Source organism: Hypomesus transpacificus, chromosome 5 (assembly GCF_021917145.1).
Source record: "Hypomesus transpacificus isolate Combined female chromosome 5, fHypTra1, whole genome shotgun sequence".
Lineage (NCBI taxonomy): Eukaryota > Metazoa > Chordata > Actinopteri > Osmeriformes > Osmeridae > Hypomesus > Hypomesus transpacificus.
Window position 1 is genome coordinate 2751413 of NC_061064.1, and position 18507 is coordinate 2769919.

General features: G+C 41.1%; 4 protein-coding genes across 5 annotated transcripts; 2 read left to right on the forward strand and 2 right to left on the reverse strand.

Moving 5' to 3' along the window:
* Positions 1–129: 129 nt before the first annotated feature.
* On the reverse strand, positions 130–8094 carry st14b (ST14 transmembrane serine protease matriptase b). Its single transcript, XM_047020663.1, has 19 exons — positions 7482–8094; positions 6534–6699; positions 6271–6401; positions 6031–6101; positions 5508–5695; positions 5033–5068; positions 4671–4905; positions 4273–4415; positions 4042–4139; positions 3832–3938; positions 3498–3631; positions 3301–3405; positions 3054–3161; positions 2842–2958; positions 2605–2727; positions 2343–2526; positions 1884–2155; positions 1653–1789; positions 130–1371 (listed from the first exon to the last, which is right to left on the reverse strand). Exons 1-19 carry the CDS (start codon positions 7521–7523, stop codon positions 1210–1212), a joined length of 2559 nt encoding a protein of 852 aa, XP_046876619.1. The 5' UTR covers positions 7524–8094; the 3' UTR covers positions 130–1209.
* Positions 8095–8525: 431 nt separating this feature from the next.
* defbl2 (defensin, beta-like 2) lies at positions 8526–10508 on the forward strand. The gene is made up of 3 exons (XM_047020577.1): positions 8526–9210; positions 9419–9530; positions 9913–10508. The coding sequence occupies exons 1-3, from the start codon at positions 9153–9155 to the stop codon at positions 9932–9934; spliced, it is 192 nt and encodes a 63-aa protein (XP_046876533.1). The 5' UTR covers positions 8526–9152; the 3' UTR covers positions 9935–10508.
* Positions 10509–12579: 2071 nt separating this feature from the next.
* Positions 12580–15230, forward strand: wdr73 (WD repeat domain 73). Of its 2 annotated transcripts, XM_047020785.1 has the most exons (8): positions 12580–12710; positions 12932–12999; positions 13083–13168; positions 13272–13360; positions 13558–13625; positions 13755–13916; positions 14203–14571; positions 14650–15230. In XM_047020785.1, the coding sequence occupies exons 1-8, from the start codon at positions 12643–12645 to the stop codon at positions 14886–14888; spliced, it is 1149 nt and encodes a 382-aa protein (XP_046876741.1). In that variant the 5' UTR covers positions 12580–12642; the 3' UTR covers positions 14889–15230. The 2 variants fall into 2 exon arrangements, with proteins under 2 accessions (XP_046876741.1, XP_046876742.1); XM_047020786.1 differs by lacking the exon at positions 13083–13168 and having other exon boundaries at positions 12687–12710.
* Positions 15231–15235: 5 nt separating this feature from the next.
* Positions 15236–18459, reverse strand: neu3.1 (sialidase 3 (membrane sialidase), tandem duplicate 1). The gene is made up of 3 exons (XM_047020784.1): positions 18317–18459; positions 17578–17814; positions 15236–17431 (listed from the first exon to the last, which is right to left on the reverse strand). Exons 2-3 carry the CDS (start codon positions 17797–17799, stop codon positions 16427–16429), a joined length of 1227 nt encoding a protein of 408 aa, XP_046876740.1. The 5' UTR covers positions 17800–17814; positions 18317–18459; the 3' UTR covers positions 15236–16426.
* Between the last annotated feature and the right edge of the window lie 48 nt (positions 18460–18507).

Sequence of the window (18507 nt, forward strand, 5' to 3'; positions counted from 1 at the left end):
ATAATATCGTCGTACAAATTCTACTTCCGTTCCGTCAGTTTTATCTTCCGTATTGACTTCCGGTTTACCAGATAACGGTAATCGATTTGGTTAATATTATTTGCCATTTAGTATCACTAACACAATATATAATAATTAAAAAATAAGCAAGCATGTTTATGTCTTTCCAAATATTTTTAAGGTTTGCATAGCCTAGGTCTAAATGCAATGAAGCCTTATTGAAACACACATACTAGATGAATCAGAAATAATCACACATTTAAATGTACACATTAAAAAATGTCAACAACCAAAAAACAACATCATAAAAACAGAGGTTAAGCAGGCATCAAACATTTCCGTAGCAAAAATATGATTTCACTGTAGTGAAGCCCTCTATCACAAATTATTTACATTCACATATAGTGTAAGCACCAGAATGTTTAGGAAATAAGGAAATAAGGAATGTTCATTCAAAGTCAATATATTCAGACAATAGACCCCTCACGCTCATCCACATTTTGAGAGTCTTAATCTATATAATAATTTATATTCAGGACAGATCATTTAAATGTATCAAAAATACTGTACACCACATGTAAACCCTCTTAGTTACTTTACCAGCTAAACTGAGATTTGGTATTGAATCACAGATGGTATAAACTGAACAATATTAATTCATCTATTTAAGTTTAGTTTCCCTGATTATGTAAATAATGTGCCTTTCTCAGTGAAAACTCCAAGAACTCAGATTAGAATCTGTGCTCTTTTCTGTCACAGCACACATGGTATGTTAAATTTTGCTGTTCTTTGATAAATACAAATGTAATTATTATTAAATATAAAACCATGGACCCAGTGCGATTATAACAAACTATCCATTGATTAATAGGTAGGGTGAATCTTAAAATGTTCCTCAGTTAAACCAGCAAAACATGCTTGAATCACTACATCCACTTTAATTACTCTACCAATTTGAATTGAGTAAACAAGAGACACATGTCGAATGAATTGTCAAAAATTATTTCCCTGGTAAACAAATACATACATCAAAAACACAACAGATAAAAACACAAAAGCATATAAACACCATACAATGTAATTGAATTTTAAGGATTGGGACTTCATGTCATGGCGTGAAAAACAACCAGAAGCCTGAAGAGTTCATGCTAAGGGTGACAGTTATTGGGTGTGTAACCAGCTCATCCTGTCAACCCAGTTCCTAGTATGCTACACCCCTGTTTTCTCCTTGATCCAGTCCCTGAACTTAGTCACACGAGTATAGACGCCAGGTTTGTTCTTGCGGGCACAGCCATCGCCCCAGCTCACCACGCCCGCCAGGAAGACACGCCCTTGTGCTTCTGTGGAAGACATCGGACCTCCAGAGTCCCCCTGTAGTAAGCATGGAGTAAAAGGGAGTCAGGTGGCTGAGCGGTTAGGGAATCAGGCTGGTAATCAGAAGATTGCCGGCTCGATTCCCGGCCGTGTCAAATTATGTTGTGTCCTTCTCCCCCTCGGGGGGAATGTCCCTGTAAGTCGCTCTGGATAAGTCTGCTATATGACTAAACATAATGTAATTGCCGATGTAAAAGGTGTGACAACCAAGGTGTGACTGCAATATACAGAAGCAGCAAAACCTGCTAACAATAACAAAATGATGTTGTCCGGGTTACCTGACAGGCATCCACTCCTCCTGTCAGAACACCTGCACATAACATGCGTGACGTGATCTGCCCATCCATCAGCTTGTTACAAACTGTTCCATTGATGACACGGACCTCTGCCTTCTGCAAGATGTTGGCAGCGAACCCTGGGACATTGTGTGTCATTTGTTTACTGTTATTATCTCAGTCACACACACATATAAACCAGAAACAGAAAAGAAAATAATCACAGCAACTCACCTCCCTCTCTAGTGTGCCCCCAGCCAGTGATCCACACAGATTTGCCAGCAGGGAAATCATGAGAAGAAGCTGGTAAGCAGATAGGCCAGATGTTCTCGTTGAGTGTGACCTTACTCTCTAGTTCCATGAGTGCTATGTCATTGTCATAGTTGAAAGGGGTGTAGGAAGGGTGAGGAATGATCTGTTTCAAGTTCTTCTTTATGGTCCACTTGTTAGTCTGACTCTGGATGAGAAGGCCAAGGTGAGCCTCCCAGATGTCTGGTCGAGAGTACCTGTTAGACACAACAGGTCGTGATCTCACTTTTCATAGACAACCCGAGAAAGAGAGAGAGAGAGAGACCATCTTGGATTGTCAAATACCAAATCTGGATATAAATAAGTAGCCTATGGGTGTCACAATATTATGTATGGCCAAACCAGCAGAGAGAGAGGAAAAAAGGGAGAGAGAATAATACACACTTGATTTTATCGTCATCCTGGACACAGTGGGCAGCGGTGACCAGCCAGCGGTTACTGATGACCGAGGCTCCACACACATGGCCAGTTCCCCGGATATGAAGACTGACTTGCCATGGCCACTCCCCCTCACTGGAGAACTCTCCACCCACAATTCGGGAGCTTTTGTAGGGTCTGATTCCACACTCTACAAACAAATTCAGTCACACGACCTTCAGTTATCAGAATATTAACAAAAACGTTGCCCAGAAAGAGAGAGACTTACCACAACCTGCCTCATCTGAGCGGTCCTCACAGTCTACTTCTCCATCACACTCTGGGTTCAGCTTGCTGATACAATGGCCGCTCTTACACTTGTATGTATTTTCAGAGCATTGCACTACCAGGGCTGAAAACGGAAAAAGTACAATCTCAGCTAAACAACCACTGTTACAGTTTATAAATGTGCTCCAGTTATTTAACTTCAGTCATTTAACGATAAATAGCTTTTCACCATCCTTACATTTGGGACACCTTGATTCATCTGAGCTGTCGGTGCAGTCAGGATATCCGTTACACTTGAGTGTCTCTGAGACACAGCCGCCACTTCTGCAGGCAAACTCCCCGGTAGAACAGCTCCCTGTCGAAGGGAAACCGAACGGAAACACTCAGTGGAAATAATGACTGGAGACGCAGATGAGTTGCCCCCTCTGCTGACGTGTGGCTTCGCCTCACCACAGTTGACTTCGTCTGTGTTGTCCCCACAGTCGTCCAGACCGTCACACTGCCAGAACTTGGCTTTACACAGACCGTTTCCACACCGGAGCTGGGACTCTTTGCACTCTGCATAAGGACAGGAAATAAACAGAGGCCGATTGTGACACAGTCTCATGCTTAGTTTCACCTTTGCATATGTATGTTGATAGATCATAAAAGGCCTGTTAGCGCCTTGAGCTAAATAAACAGTTAGGTTGGTACTTACCGCAGTGGTCCTCATCAGTGTTGTCTCCACAATCATTCCTGCCATCACACTCCATGCTGTTGTCGATGCAGAGGTTGTTTGCGCATTTAAACTTCCCGGGACAAGCTTTGACAGAGAAAATGTGTTTTAAAATGTGGCCTGCACATAACAGAAAATGGGATATGGTTACTTCAGTGTCAAATGGATCCCAAGCTTACGATCAGACGGCAAAAAGGCTTCGAACTCCGCAGAGAAACCTCTATTCACATGGGACATATCAGAGTTAAATACCACCCGGACTTGGTTGGTCTTGCTGATGACCACAGTGTTGTCTCGTTTCTCACCACATAGCCTACAAAACAATGCAGACCATCACACAACCATCTGGACTTGATTTACACACAGCAACATTTATATTTAAGAGACACTCAAGTGAAAATGTCACATGGTGGTCGTTAGGTGAACTACATAATAATGATGTAAAGCGGTAACTTACAATATAAATGTAAACAAACACACGTGTCCATGTAGATCAACTAGAGGAAGACTCACCTTTCTTCATTGACCTCTACGTAGTCGTTAGAACATGTCTTATCCTTCACTGGCTCAGCCAACATAAACTTGCTAAACTGAACCTTGATGAACCTATCTATTGGGACCTGGAAGAAAACATACAAAACATTCCAATTATTCTAACTGCATAGACAAGAGAACAATAGACAACAACAACAAAAACTTGTGAAAACTGAAATATTTACCAACCTCAATGTCCCAGATGCATTTAGTCTTGGGTGGGTAATAGGACGGGAAGCTTGGTGATGTGAAGGTGCCCTTCAGTCCTGACAATATCTTTCCGCAATCTACATAATGCAAGATAACACAAATCCAAGTGACTCAGCATGTTTGTGGGAACATTCCATTTGAGCCATTGCTCCTACAGTAAATACAGTGAGTATCTGGCAGCCAGACCTGTTAGAACTCGGCTGACTGTACCTGTAGCTTTTAAGGGAATCTGGAAGTATCTGACCCTAAAACCAGGGAAGTTCTTCTCCTCACTGGTGACCAATATCAGCAGCATAACATTCCCAGAGGAAGTGAAGGAGAGGGGCTCATTGGGGTTCATATACCCACACTTCCTGTACACGGAAACCAACATGTTAAACATTTCATTAATTTAGCAGATGCTTATATCAATAGCATCATACAAACAGACTATATGGAAACAACAGCAGAAGATCAACGATCAGAAATGCAGAGTTCTGACAGTATTTTAATGGTCAGTGTCAAGGAGCAGTCTGTATTTACTTGCCAAATCGCTTTTGATTACTTCAGGTACACTATTCAAATAAAAGGTTAAATAATGTGGGTTGTGTCCACCATTCTCTACTCACTCTGCCAACATGCGTTGCTCCATGGGCACCAGTGAGTCATACACTTTGATGAAGTCCTTCTGGCAGTCTTCCTCCAGGTTGAAGGTGTCAAACACCACCTTGACCCTGTAGCCTGGATCTGCCCGCAGCCTCCACTGGGTGAAGGTGTTGGGAGGATAAGGAGAGTCAGGAAAGCCAGGTGATTGGAGTGTCCCTGTTTCACCATTGTGGGTGTGATAGGAGTATTTCTTTTTGTCTGAAAGGTTGGACACAAACAAACTTGGTCACCACAATGCACTACAAAGTTATTTTCCACGGACACCTAGAAAGTACAACCGCCGTAGAATTGACCGCAAAGAATGTGCCTGAATAATTAATTTTACCTTTGAATGTTGTCTTTGTCATCCGGGGGTCTAGAGCTACAAAAGAAAAGAAGAAGAAATGCTTAAGTGATTTGAACTGGTCAACCACAGATTTTAATCTGACTTTATATTTACTAAGCTTTCTCTTTCATAAAGAACCACACAACATACACTTTTTTTACATACATACACTGAGGTCTACAAACTCAACCAATTGTAATCAACAGTAACACTGACTGATAATAAATAAGAAGAAACTATCACAAACCATTCTTTAATACTTAGTTAACAATGTTTATAAACAGGGAATAAAGGGATGGTTAACAGTAGGAATAAACTTAAAAGTAGGAGTAATGGTACATTTTACTTGACAAAAGCTTAGTCTCTGCGTAACTATCACAAACGTACCAAATCTACTCAAACCACAACAAAGACTGTAGCTGTAGGGATGCATAGGACTACAACTACTCCATAACAAGATATCGTAGAGCTATACCTCCAGAAATTACGTTGTTCATGCTGAGGGAGCTGACCGGCCTGCGACCCATGCGACCCTGCTGACCGCCCTCCGTCACAACCAGAGCGCCGATAGCCTCGTCCACATCATCCTCAAGTGGTCTGGGGACCTCAAACTCTGACAGGTAATAAGCCAATACACTGTCTCCATTCCCACTATCATCCTCACTGGAGTGGACACAGTAGAAGAATCATTTACATTTACATTTATGTATTTAGCAGACGCTTTTATCCAAAGCGACTTCCAAGAGAGAGTTTTACAAAAGTGCATAAGTCACTGATCATAACAACAAGATAGCCCCAAACATTGCGGGTAGCCAAACATGAATAATAATAATTTTAAGACAGTTACAACAAACCAACAAGAGCAACAAGTCTCTCAATAAGAGTCATTGTGATCCTGGAGGAAACTAACATCAGGTCAAGCCAATTATTCCAAAGTGCCCTATCGTCATTATCATTAGATTCAGAATGAATTTAGAGGTTTCGCAGTGGTGAAATACCTGAAATCTTGCACTGTTGATCCAACAAAATATTTGGACAGCACTGGTATTTTCATGTAGACATTCTTTAGCTGAAACACATCAAATGTACATAAGGCATACTGTGGTAAATTGACAGGAAAAATCAGTTACAGAAACATGAATCACTTTATTACACATTATTCCTATTTCAGGGAGCAAGTTACAGTACTAAAGGCCACTAACACTAACTTCATATTGACGGATATCCGCCTCTCTCACCTTGTCGTTCACCTGCATGGCCAGGTTTTGAAACTCTGTGCTGTTGGAGTCCTCATAATCATCTACAAATCTTTGGCTAGGGATGCTGATAGAGCCAACGTAGATCTTTGTTTCTCTCACATCTTTGCGCACTGCAAAATGGAGGAAGGACAGGGGTGATTAGTACTATAAATGTACACCATAAATGTCATAAATTAGGTATCTAAATGTATTAAGCAGAGCTTTTTAGTCTCTTTAGACTGTTACGGTGAACATTTACTCACAGTCGAAGTGCCAAACCAGCAGTCCTGTTGTGAGGGCTATCACTGCTGCCAGTACTACAAAGCCGATCCCTAAACCAATCTTCTTCTTCTTGTGCCCTCTCTTTTTCTCCAGCTTTGTGAAATCTGAGGCAGGCAGGAACTGGATGGAAGTGTCCCCCTCATCATCCTGGCACAGGGAATGGAGTGATGTTGTCTGTCTGATTGTACAGTGCCTTTGACAGTGATTGTGTAATGCATTCCGGGAACCAAAGCCACATTTGCAACCAATTTGAAGGAACCAGCTTCAAAAACACATTTTAAATATGAATATTTACCAAATCCAAGAAATACGTTTGATAGTTTTCTACTTTTCACGATTTTGAACTGTGCATGTCAGATCTTGTCTTGTCTTGGTTCTTCCACACCCATTTTTAAGGAACAAACATTCCTCTAACATGTCAAAAAAATCAAATCCATGTGTGACAGAACCACGTATTATATAAGTGTAGTGTAATGTGTAGGTTTCTCTGTATTTACTGTAGCTAACCATTCTAGGAAGTGAATACATTTTCTTAATAGTGGACAGTCGTATTTTATTTCTATTGCTCGTGTGAAAGGCCTTATTATGTCCCTGGTGCAATGGGTTACATTTAACTGGGTTTTTGTAAGCTGACACCTGAAACATTTGAGATAATTGTCAATATCAAGCACTCGCGTGTTTGATATGGGGACACGACTGCCGGCAGGAGACAATATACACTTTGTATCCATAAACAAGTTACATGTTGCATACACATAGCCTATCAAATTAAAACATTCTGATTTTTTCTTATAATGTGACAGGACACACATTTAACGAAATAGCCTATCGTTGAAGAATATGAAACCAAACCAGCCAACTAGGCGACATTCGGATAGTCGATAATATTAGGCTATTTAGTAGGAGGTAGTAGAAATAGGAAGGTATACCTGCGTGGGAGTAAATTTTGTTCCAGAAAGCATTGAATCCATATCAGAAATTAGACGACAACAAATTATGTTTCACTGCCTTCACAATGTTCCTTCCACCAGTTTCGCTCAGTTTCGACACGCGATGTTTAAGTCGTGGTCCATTGTCCTGTGAAGATGGTGACAGCGACAGGTGTTCCACAGGTAGGCTGTAGTTGAGTTTTCGATAAACTGGACACTATCACGTCAACGTTATTTAGATCTATAGGCCTATCTTATTGTAGGTCGAATATTAGTCCCGAAATAAATTGCCGTTTCTTTTGATCCCAGATCAATGAAGCAGAAACCAAGACACCTGCATTACAAACTTCCTGACTACACCGGTGGAAGTGCCAGATGCTGCAGGAATGAGGAAATAAAACGAATGGACGATCCTAAACCACCACTGTCAGCTAAATGAATCGAATCAAGTATGAATAAGGGATAGGCCTACAGTGTGTGAGGTGTGAACGATAGGGTCGCTTTTGTAGGCTATCGATTTGTCAGTTTGACAAAGTAACTTATGTTGCCATTCAAATGCCACCCATACACTCAGCATAGCTCTTAGAAATAGTCACTACGCGACATTTTCAGTTATTTACAGGGAGGTCACCTATTCTGACGACAATAAGTCGAAAAAACTTTTGAAAGGTTGCCAAAACAAATTGAAAAGGAGTTTGGAAAGTTTTTTTTTAAATTACGTTTAAAATAAACTTTTCACAAATGTATTGTGTTTTTTTTCATCAGCTATCAAATATATATATATATATATATATAAAAAAACAATTGATATATACATTATTTTTTGTGGCCCCCTCATTTTAAGATGGAACCCTCAAAAAATACAATTGCACATTGCAAATGAGACACGTTTACTGGGAAATGCAGGCTCAATCATTAACAACCGTGAGATCACTGATCTGTTTAACATGAGAGCACCAGGTGGCGCAATTTGGACATAGTTTCTTTTGTTTAAATCACAACAGCTCCTGTGTCATCAGAGCTCGGTTTTTGTGTGTAGTTTGATTGCAGTTTGACAGCATCAGCAGTATCACATTAACCACTGCCAGTTTCAGACCTGTGCAGAGTAGTGTACTGTAAGAGCAGCGCTGAAACACAGTACCAAGAGACCGGTAGCTGGATTGATTGTCTGCATCTTAATCAAAAAGGTGAACTTGTGCTTTAACACATACTGTGAGGCCTTATTCTGGGGAGTCATGAGTGGTGAGGGTTTTGTTCATTTTTCTTCTGACTTGGGTTATTCTGCAGGTGTCCAGTCAGAGAGGTTTATGTAAGTACTTTTAAACTGTTTGAAAAAGTAGAATAAAAAGGCTATCCAAATGTTCCTCTGTCTATCCTACTTTTATGCTGGCCAAAATCAGGTTCAACAACAAATAACAGTTTTGCTCAAACTCTTGGTCGAACAATATGTAGTTAGATCCTCATTAACACTTAACACGCTGCAGTTGTGTCACAAAAGGAGATCTGCCTCACTCCACTTTCATCCCCAAAGATACCTCTGTCATGGAATGACAGTCCTGTACTGTGGTTCAAACAGTGCCCGTCTGACTCCTCCCACTTGGGTGAAACACTGTATAAATGCAACACCGGCCTTGGCAACAGCACTCTCTGAGAAGTTTGTAACTCCAAAACATGAAGGGATTGGGCTTGGTTTTCCTTGTGCTGTTCCTCACGCTGTCTTCTGTTGAGGGTAAGCAGTAGATAGCTTCACTTGTAACTGGATGTGACGGTGCCGGTCTGAATGTTGATGTCATTGAAAATGACACTACAGTATAATCAAACGTGTTTCTGTCATGAGAATTCTAATCGTCTAATTGGCCGTAACCATAAACAGACAATAGGGTGGATGAATTTGTTTCTTTTTCTCCTTACTGTGACCATATCCTAATCTGTTCCAGCTGAGGATGCGGAGATGCAGTACTGGACATGTGGAAGCAGAGGACTTTGCAGACGGTTCTGCTATGCCCAAGAGTATATTGTTGGCCACCATGGTTGTCCACGTAGATACAGGTACATACATGACATGACGTACATACATGATGAGATGTACATGTATGTAACTAAGTTATTCATCTATTGGAATGAGGGTCAGTACAGAACCCTGGATGGTTAATGTCTAATGATATGACACTACCCTTACTTGAATCATTGGCCCCCTCCTATAAGCTTTCCTAGCTTCTTTGGGGGACCCTTTCACTCAATTGGTCCCAATTGGTCTTGTACCCCAACTGTATTATTATTGTAATATTTGAAGTGGTATTGTGAATAAATCAAATCCAATTAGAAAAAAAACAAAAAGATATATATTGAAACTCTATGCTCTCACTACGATAAATACAAGTTGTACAACCTGCCAGACAACACCTCATTGTGTTCTGTTCATCATTTGCAGGTGCTGTGCAATGCGGTTTTAGCAGTTACTAACAAGATAATACGACCGGAAGAACTTCACTGACTGAGGATCGATGCTTTGCTGAGTTAGGTTGAATGGGCAGGGGTGTGTGGCTCTGGATAAGTTCAACAGTAATTGAAGACCATGAGTTGACCTTGAGAAAGGACCTATTTATTCATGAATCTTTTGACGATAATGTGGTCAAACAAGCCTTTTATTCTGGCTACACATGACAAAGTTCAAAACAATTTGCTACATTCTGAATGTCAGTATCTGTATGTGGTGGACAAGTTACAAATACCGGTTTAGTTACAACAAATGGTTCAGGTAACTTATCAAATGTTAATTTCCATTGGACATAAATTTTATTTTGATTAATAATGAAGGACTTCAAGAGCTGAGGGCATCAATCGAATGATCAAAAGTGCATACATTTTAACAACACAGTACCTTGAGTTGTCTTTATATTAATTTTTAAGCTTTGGAAATGAATTGTAGAAGATACATTAATAATAATAATACACTTACCGATGTTAGTGTTTGCTATTTATATGTAATTTATGGTGTTGTTTGTTTCAGTTATTAATAAACTCTTATACAGAGAATAAATCAAGTGTCTAATGATTAATTCCACATATGTTGATTGGCTGTGTTGGTAGTGATGAGAGAGACTGTCAACTGATCCAGAAGACACAAACATGATGCACCTTTTTTTTGAACAGTGATACAAGTGGAACAACACTAGTGGTGCACTCTGTTGTTTGAGCTAGCCTACAGTTCCCATCTGGGCTTACTTTCAGCCAATTATAGTATATAACAGAGAGCTCAGAGCAGAAGTGTTGTTAGACATAAAACTCTACTAGGGCACAGGCCCCTATTCATATCCCTTTTTTTTCTTTCAAGCTTGCTGCTCACAATGCACTACTAGGCTATAGAAACTCTGCTTGCTTAACCCACTATACAGCAGTTCAGGGACGAAAGTTTGATATCAGCTTTGGCAGGGAAATCAATAGTTAATGCGAGCGCGCACATTTCCTTCGCATTCATTTGGGCGCAAATAGCCTACTGGTTTTTTGAGCTTCATACGTAATATTGTTTTAATGTTTTAGTCAAAATATGATGATCAGTAGACAGATATATGTGTCTTTGTAATGTTGTCTTAGCCTACCTCAATTCCGACTTGTGTGTCGAGTCCGACACCTGAACTTCTGTGTGCGTGCCGCAGTGGCTATTTAGCAAGCTCAGAGCGTGCTGACATGGAATTCTGCGGGCATCGGTTTGTGTTTTTGGTTAAACTGCTTTGATTTTACAATCGTTGATTGGGATAATGAATTACTGACTAATAAAGTAAATTGTTAAAACTCAAACTTTAGATTTTACTGAGGCACAGCAGATTTATACTGCTGCACGTGCCCCAGTAAAAAGGGTCTAACGACGCCCCTGGCTCACAGACAGAGAGTTAAGTTATTGCAAGTATGCTTTGCCCACTATTGTAAAGCTACCACACAAAGCCGGTCAAGTGACTGACCCAAATAGTTGTTTTGGAATGGAGCTTTTGTGAATGAAGTACTTTCGCTCATGTTCATGTTTATGTCATCTCACCATTCTCTTCATGTCTGGGAAGCAGTGTCTGGCATATTGAAACTACGTCATGCAGCCATTGATTCCATTGTTGAAGCACAGATTACGCTGTTCACTAGACACTCATCTGCACCTCGTGCTATGAATAGTTTACATTAGCATATCCAAATCAAAAGTGAAATAAATAATTTGATATTCAAATCTTTATATTTTTGTCTCAGGTCTTTAATCTAATCAACATCAGGATCACAAATATGATCATATCTGTCATTAAAAAAATCCCTTCAATTGGTAAAATGCTATAATAGACCTCAGCAAACACTGAACACAAATATTAGACATCAGTGTTTTATGAAGTCAGAAGATGACTTGTGATTGGACTGGTGCAATAGAGGTTAAAAGCTGGGATGCTATCTGTAAACATGGGCCATTGCATTGTGCCCTGCATTGTGGTCTGGTTATCACTCTATCTTTGTGCTTGTGCTATTCAGTCAGCACAGCGTGACACTACCACAATGGAGTAAAATCCCACAAATCTGTTTACATGAGGCTCTCTGTCTTCCCAGTTATATCACGGGGCTCACTGCAGCTGTCCTCATCTAGTGATTTGGGGACAGGGGGAGGCAGGGGCGTAGCCAGAATCATCTTTTTGAGTAGGCCTAGAAAAATATGGATAAGCATTTTTTTCAGTTTTTTTTTACTTATTTACTTAATTTGTCAGAGATGTTTTTGGGTAGGCCTTAGAACAAATAAGGTAGGCCTGTGCCTACCCAGGTCTACCTGTGGTTACGCCTCTGGGGGAAGGGAAAGTTGTATGAGTTACATCTCACATACTGTCAAAACGGTTGAACAAATTGTAACATTGATGATAATTACTAAATTGTGCTGTGAATGGAATTTTAAACAAAAAATGTTATAACGGAAGGCCAAACACTTAATCCTTTATATAAAAATAACAATCAATACAAAATACATTTTGGAGGTAGTAGATCATGTACAGAGAAGTCTGTCAACTTGCATTGCATGAAGTTAACTCCAATGCGCTAGATGGCGATAATACAACTTCGATGCCATTCCCAACTCGTAAACAACAATTTGCCATCACTGTGGACTGCCGAGGTTCAGCAGAAGCCACGCTAGCTGTCTACAATGAATGAAATAGATGTTGCAGCCTTTGATGAGACTATTGACGACTGGTTTATCGAGTCTCTGAAAACGTAAGAACTGTTTTTTTAAATTAGTTATTGCAGTTGCACAGGGCTTTTGTTATATATGTTTTGTCTGCATGAGTTGACAGAAGCTAAAACACTGAGGTATTCAACAAACCAGAAGTCAAGTTGTTGCTCATTGAACATTTTTAATAGTCGCTGAACGATCTGTACAATTTCAATTATGTTTCTCCAACTTTCTAAGACATGCATTTCATACTCCTTTTCAGCTACAAAGACCTTCATGTGTATCAACTTGAACATCCAACTAGAGTTATTGAATGGACTGCAGGAAAAAGTCTGTTTAAATAGTTTTCGCAAAATTAAACCTTTTAGTCTCTTCATCAACCGGAAGTTGTTCATTAAACTTTGTCTCTACAGCTATATGTGTCGCTGGATACAGTTCAACCAAGAATGAAATTTTGGAGCTTCTTCTTCCTCTTAAACTATTTGCAGATGATAATCAAGTATGGATATTGACAGACCTAGAGATCAATTGAGTTGAATAAAAAAGAAAAAATGCTTTGAAATATTATACTTGCCACTGACGATAGCTTTTTCTGTCTGCAGGGTCTTTGTGCAGAGCGAGATTTTAAAGTGGTCCATGGAGGTTTCACAAATGGACCGGTTCATTGCCTTAAACACATTAAAGGAACAAGGTACAGCTGTCCATGCAGAAAGAAAAATACTTATTATTCATTACCAGAGGAATTTAGAGAACGCATATTAGTGCTTCACTCCAGCCAGTGCCAGAATGGCTGAAATAGTCAACTGATCAACCATTGCCATTTTATAGTTAATGAGATTGCTGCAAAAGTATAAAAGGGTGACAAAATGTTTGATCTCTCCTTACCAGGTGTGTGGTAACCAATGATGGGCTGAGCAACAAACTGCAAGTGTGGGACGTAGGGGGCAATGACTCTGGTAAGTACCCCCCCCCCCCCCCCCTGTTTCCTGTTGCATCGTCTACACCTACAATTTTACAGTAAACAATAGAAGCAGTTTTTTGATTCACAACTCGGTGCCGCCCCGTAATTTGTCTTCAAATGATAGATGTCATAAAGAGCTCTGGATGCATCCAGCCCACACGCGTGTCACAGAGCGGCAGCAAGATCGCCCCCGGGTTAACCGGAGACCTCCATGTTCTTCATGGATCTCAGATCTGCGACCTCCAGCTGACCGATCTGACGTCTGGAAGCTCTCTCTACTCTGTGGGTGAGAGAACACACAGCCTCCTGGGAAGAGTCTGTCTACTCAATGATATACTAGGGAGTCAGATGGCTGAGCGGTTAGGGAATCGGGCTATTCATCTGGTTGCCGGTTTGATTCCCTGGCCGTGCCAAATGACGTTGTGTCCTTGGGCAAGGCACTTCATCCTACTTGCCTCGGGGGAATGTCCCTGTACTTACTGTAAGTCGCTCTGGATAAGAGCGTCTGCTAATTGACTAAATGTAAATGTACTAATACACGTAACATCCTATCCCTCCTCTTTCCCGCGTAGGAAAAGACATCCCCGATGTATTAAGCTCCCTGCAGTTTGTGACTGGCAGCGTATTTCTGGCTTGTACCTGTGGGGGGGACCTATTTGTGGGGGACACAAGGACATCTACAGTCCCTACGCCTACGCCAGCAGAGGGGAGAGAGTCGGAGCTCTGGTGCATGGCTGCCTCCTCAGGCCTGTCCTCGCCAGAGCAGGGCCGCCATAGGGTAGCACGGCTGTCCTCGTCCGGCCTGGTCGTGCTGTCCGACCTACGAGACCTTAGAAGCTGTGTAGGTCAGGCTCAACTCGATATCCAGAGGAACATTCCCAGTCATGATTTTATGAATGTGTCATGGGCACCTGCTTTGGACAACTGTCTTTCTGTTTCAGGTAAGTAAAACGGCCGTTTTTCATGAAAGAAAACTTTTGATATCAGATATAGACTTTCTCATAATCTCACTTTTCCAGGTTTTAACGGACTGGTGGAGATCTACGACACCTCCACTTGGATACCCGAGTGCAGGGAATCCAAGCCTCTTTTTGTGCACCAGGGTCATGTGATGTCAAGTGTGTCTCATCCTAGCATCATCCCTCCTCTGGTCACCTCTCACATATGGCATCCCAGCCGGCCTCAGACCGTCCTCTCAGCTGCTGCCGATGGCTCCATGCATGTGTGGGACTGGGTCAACAGTACAGTCGCCCCCTGATCTTGACATTTGGACGTTTTTTTGACAACTCTGATCATTTTGTGAAATCGAAAAATGTTCTTCTGTTGAGACATCTCAATTCTAGCAGTTTGTGTTTGAGACATTTCATTTTATAAATGAAACAAAAGAAAACAACCGTTAAAACTTTGATGATCATACTGCAGTACACAAAATATTTTTATATTGCATTGACATTTTTACTTTTACTAGTCTCATAGACGGAGGTCTGGGTTTTGGAGTGACATTTTGACAAAAAACATTTATTACAATTCCGTAACATACTGCACACCATGTAACCTTAATGCCACATAATAGTTTTGTAAAACAAATATGAAAATGACAACATAGCATTTGATAATTCTTTTTATTTGCTTTCTCAAAAATACATGGTTATGCATGCCTTTTATAGAAGGTAACAAGTAACAAGAATTTTAACTATACAGGCACATGACTGGGGTTGTAAAAGTAAGATGATGCTTTTCAGCTTGTTGGATTTCTAAGACGCCAGGCAACAATGGGAATGTGGAGGTAGTTGACACAACTGAATTTATTTATAAGGTGGCGAGGTATTGGGATGGAACACTGTTTGAATATGGCACATTTTTTTTATAAGAAGCATGTAATCAAATATTCTACAGCCATCCACTCAGGTGAGCACTGTTATACAAAAGAGTTAACTACCCCTGATAGAGAACGTGTTTTTCTGATTCCAGTGGATGCAACAAAAGGTCAAAAAGTCAAAGCATTCACAGTGATACATTGTAAACAGTGCTCACTTAAGTGCCAATAGTCAGAAATGGAATGTCAGTGTTGCACAGCCATCAGGCGACTAAGAAACCCATGCATTATGAGAGAATTAATTCATTTCAATGGAAAAATGAAAACAACCATAGGGGGAGCAGTCTCATAGAGATATTTATACTCTTGCCATAGCATGAGAGGTACAATTGGCTAATTTCTTTTCACTGCCCATTTGAAGAGCATGAGAAATTAAGCCGTGAATCCCATCTCACAATGGAATACCTACCACGCTGACACAACTAGGGAGAGCTGATTTAGCTATGAGGTAATAGATCCAACTTGTACTGTGATTGGCTGGCTGGAATGCACTTGCAATTATTCTCCGATCCACACAAAAGTACGTTCTTACATTTCTAAAATGGCATTGAGAGATATAAATATGCACAACTTTAAAAAAAAAAAAGACAAAACAAAAAAAAATCACAGGTAGGTTGTCCTTCAAGGACCTCATGCAGTAGTCCATTATCATTCTGTAATCACATGTACTTTGCTTCCAGCTTGATTATGTTACATAGCTCTGTCATAGGAGTTACAGAATCAGTGATGTGGTAGAAAACTACTATATATTTATAAAACAATCATGCTTTATCTGCTTTAGGACACACACACAGTACGAATAGAGGGATTCAGATCATATTGTGGGTTCATAACTCCCAGCTAGACTGATTTCAGGTCAAATACAAGAATGAGCTGAGCATGAAACAGGTGTTCACCACTACTGGAATAAAACCAACAAGTTACAGTTCTTTCTTTTCTTTGTCAACCGTCTGCATGACATCACTTAGGTTAAAAGACACAAAGGCGATCTGTTCAAGTTCGCTCTCCTTCCCACATTCCATCAGGCAGGCGAAGTGCTCAACGTCTTCACTGTGCGCCAGGTCAGAGTAGCCACTGGGCCCGCTGTGGATGACCCAGGGCTGGTCCCACCCGGACGAGTGCAGTGGGGAGCGGTTCAGGTACACCCCCATGTCCCTCCTGCTCGTCTTGTTGGTAGGGTGGGAGAAGAGCAGCCATGTTTGAGTGTCCGGGGACAGAGGTGACGTGGTGCCTCCTATGCTGTCCGCTTCGTCGTTTGGTACAAATTCCGGAGCAGGGAAGCCAATTACGCTTCCCTGGCAACCGTGGCGTGGTTCCACCAGCTTGGGAGCCAATCGGGGCTTGTCAAAGTAAGCACCGCTGCTCTCGCTCAGGGCCTCCACTCTGTGACCGTGTTTGTTCCGGGCGTTGCAGTAGAGGTGACTCCTGCCCTCGTGGTCTATAATCTCTGCCATCTCACACTCACACGACTTCCGCTGGAGCATCTTTCCCATCCTCCATGTCTGGCCAAAGTCATCGCTGTGTATGGAGAGAGCGTGGGGCTGTACGGTGAACGGTATAGGGAAGGAGAAGCATTTGAAAGGGACGTAGTAGGCATAGGCCGGAATGATCAACCTGCCACTCTCCAGCTGAATGCCGTGTCCTGGACCGACAGCGAACGTAGCCCATCTTCGGACGTTTTTGCCAATCACACTCTCTGTCAGGTCCTTTGCCTGGCTCCAGGTTTGGCCATCATCACTGCTGGTGACGTAGCACAGACGGGCCTTGTTCCTGCCTGTGATTATCTGACGGTGCTCTGGGGTATTGCTCAGGATACAGATGAAGAACAGGAACAGAGTCTTGGTATTCTTCTCAAAGACAGGACAGGGGTTCATGGTGCGATGCTCTGGTAAAAATGCTGACGTCACCTCTTGAGATGGGGACCACTGGGTTTAAACATCAAATAAGTGTTAACAGGCAATATATAGACTCATTCACTGGAATTTAATTCTAAATACAACCAAAGCATGGATGGATATAATCTTGGACATTATGGCATAATGGCATCAGGGTGCACGTGTCTGATAATCACCTGAATGGATCCATTTTGAAGTGACCCTCTCCTCATAACAAGAATTTTAGCATCGCTGTCTGATGGAGAGCTCCGCTTCTCTGCAAAGGCGAGATATGTTTGTGTGTCTTTCAAGTAGAGGAGAGCTGGGATTCTGTAAGTTATTCCAGTCGGCTCTTTCTTGAACAGCGTGGTTTTCTCTGGTTGCTTTTCATAGCCTTTCCGTGATGGTGTGTTGCCCATGGTTGATTAGAATTTCTATAACGAGAGATTTCACACACGCTTACACACGATTACACTACTTTTACAGTGGATCTCCAAGCAGTCGAACAACGTTGCAGTTGCACATAACAAAAAAACATTATGTCCAAAATCATAATTTGAATTTGTAAATTGGCATAGACTACACATTTATTGTAGTAGTAAACCAACATTAAAGACAAGGTTTATGGCTCGAAAAGTTATAAAAATAACCTTTTGAGATTTTTGGTATTAGTGCCATTACATTTTCCGATGTAGACTAGTACTTGACTATAAGCTAGACTACAATTTTTGTGGAAAATACCGTTAACTACAATTTAAATGTAGCTAGCTATCTGATCACTCGACCGAAACTCATTTCAACGTGAACATAACATAATTTACCTCGACGTTCATTACTGTAGCTAGCTAGCTAATATTCTAGCTGGATAACAACATCAAATGAAATGGTGATCTTTGAACAAGTCGAGAGCTCGTTAATTAATCTATTAATACTTACAGAAGCAGGCTTTACACGTCATCCCGTAATATACGGTTGTCTAATTATTATTTGACATTGCAACAAAGGATTTGCCCATTTTATTTTTTCTTCTCACAAAATTAGAGACGCCTGATGTTATGATAGGCATCTCTTCTATTGAATAATGCGAAGTGGTGGGGTGAGTGCGGATGCAAAAGGGACCAAATGAT

Coding starts and splice junctions, on each gene's coding strand:
- st14b (XM_047020663.1), bottom strand. CDS start 7,523: ATGGATTCAATGCTTTCTGGAACAAAATTTACTCCCACGCAG. Junction 4,416..4,670: donor GAGCAACGCATGTTGGCAGA/GTGAGTAGAGAA, acceptor TTCCGTGTACAG/GAAGTGTGGGTATATGAACC. Junction 3,632..3,831: donor GTAGAGGTCAATGAAGAAAG/GTGAGTCTTCCT, acceptor ATTGTTTTGTAG/GCTATGTGGTGAGAAACGAG.
- defbl2 (XM_047020577.1), top strand. CDS start 9,153: ATGAAGGGATTGGGCTTGGTTTTCCTTGTGCTGTTCCTCACGCTGTCT. Junction 9,211..9,418: donor CACGCTGTCTTCTGTTGAGG/GTAAGCAGTAGA, acceptor AATCTGTTCCAG/CTGAGGATGCGGAGATGCAG. Junction 9,531..9,912: donor GGTTGTCCACGTAGATACAG/GTACATACATGA, acceptor CATCATTTGCAG/GTGCTGTGCAATGCGGTTTT.
- neu3.1 (XM_047020784.1), bottom strand. CDS start 17,799: ATGGGCAACACACCATCACGGAAAGGCTATGAAAAGCAACCAGAGAAA. Junction 17,432..17,577: donor TTCAAAATGGATCCATTCAG/GTGATTATCAGA, acceptor GTTTAAACCCAG/TGGTCCCCATCTCAAGAGGT.
- wdr73 (XM_047020785.1), top strand. CDS start 12,643: ATGAATGAAATAGATGTTGCAGCCTTTGATGAGACTATTGACGACTGG. Junction 13,000..13,082: donor TGAATGGACTGCAGGAAAAA/GTCTGTTTAAAT, acceptor TTGTCTCTACAG/CTATATGTGTCGCTGGATAC. Junction 13,361..13,557: donor AAACACATTAAAGGAACAAG/GTACAGCTGTCC, acceptor TCTCCTTACCAG/GTGTGTGGTAACCAATGATG.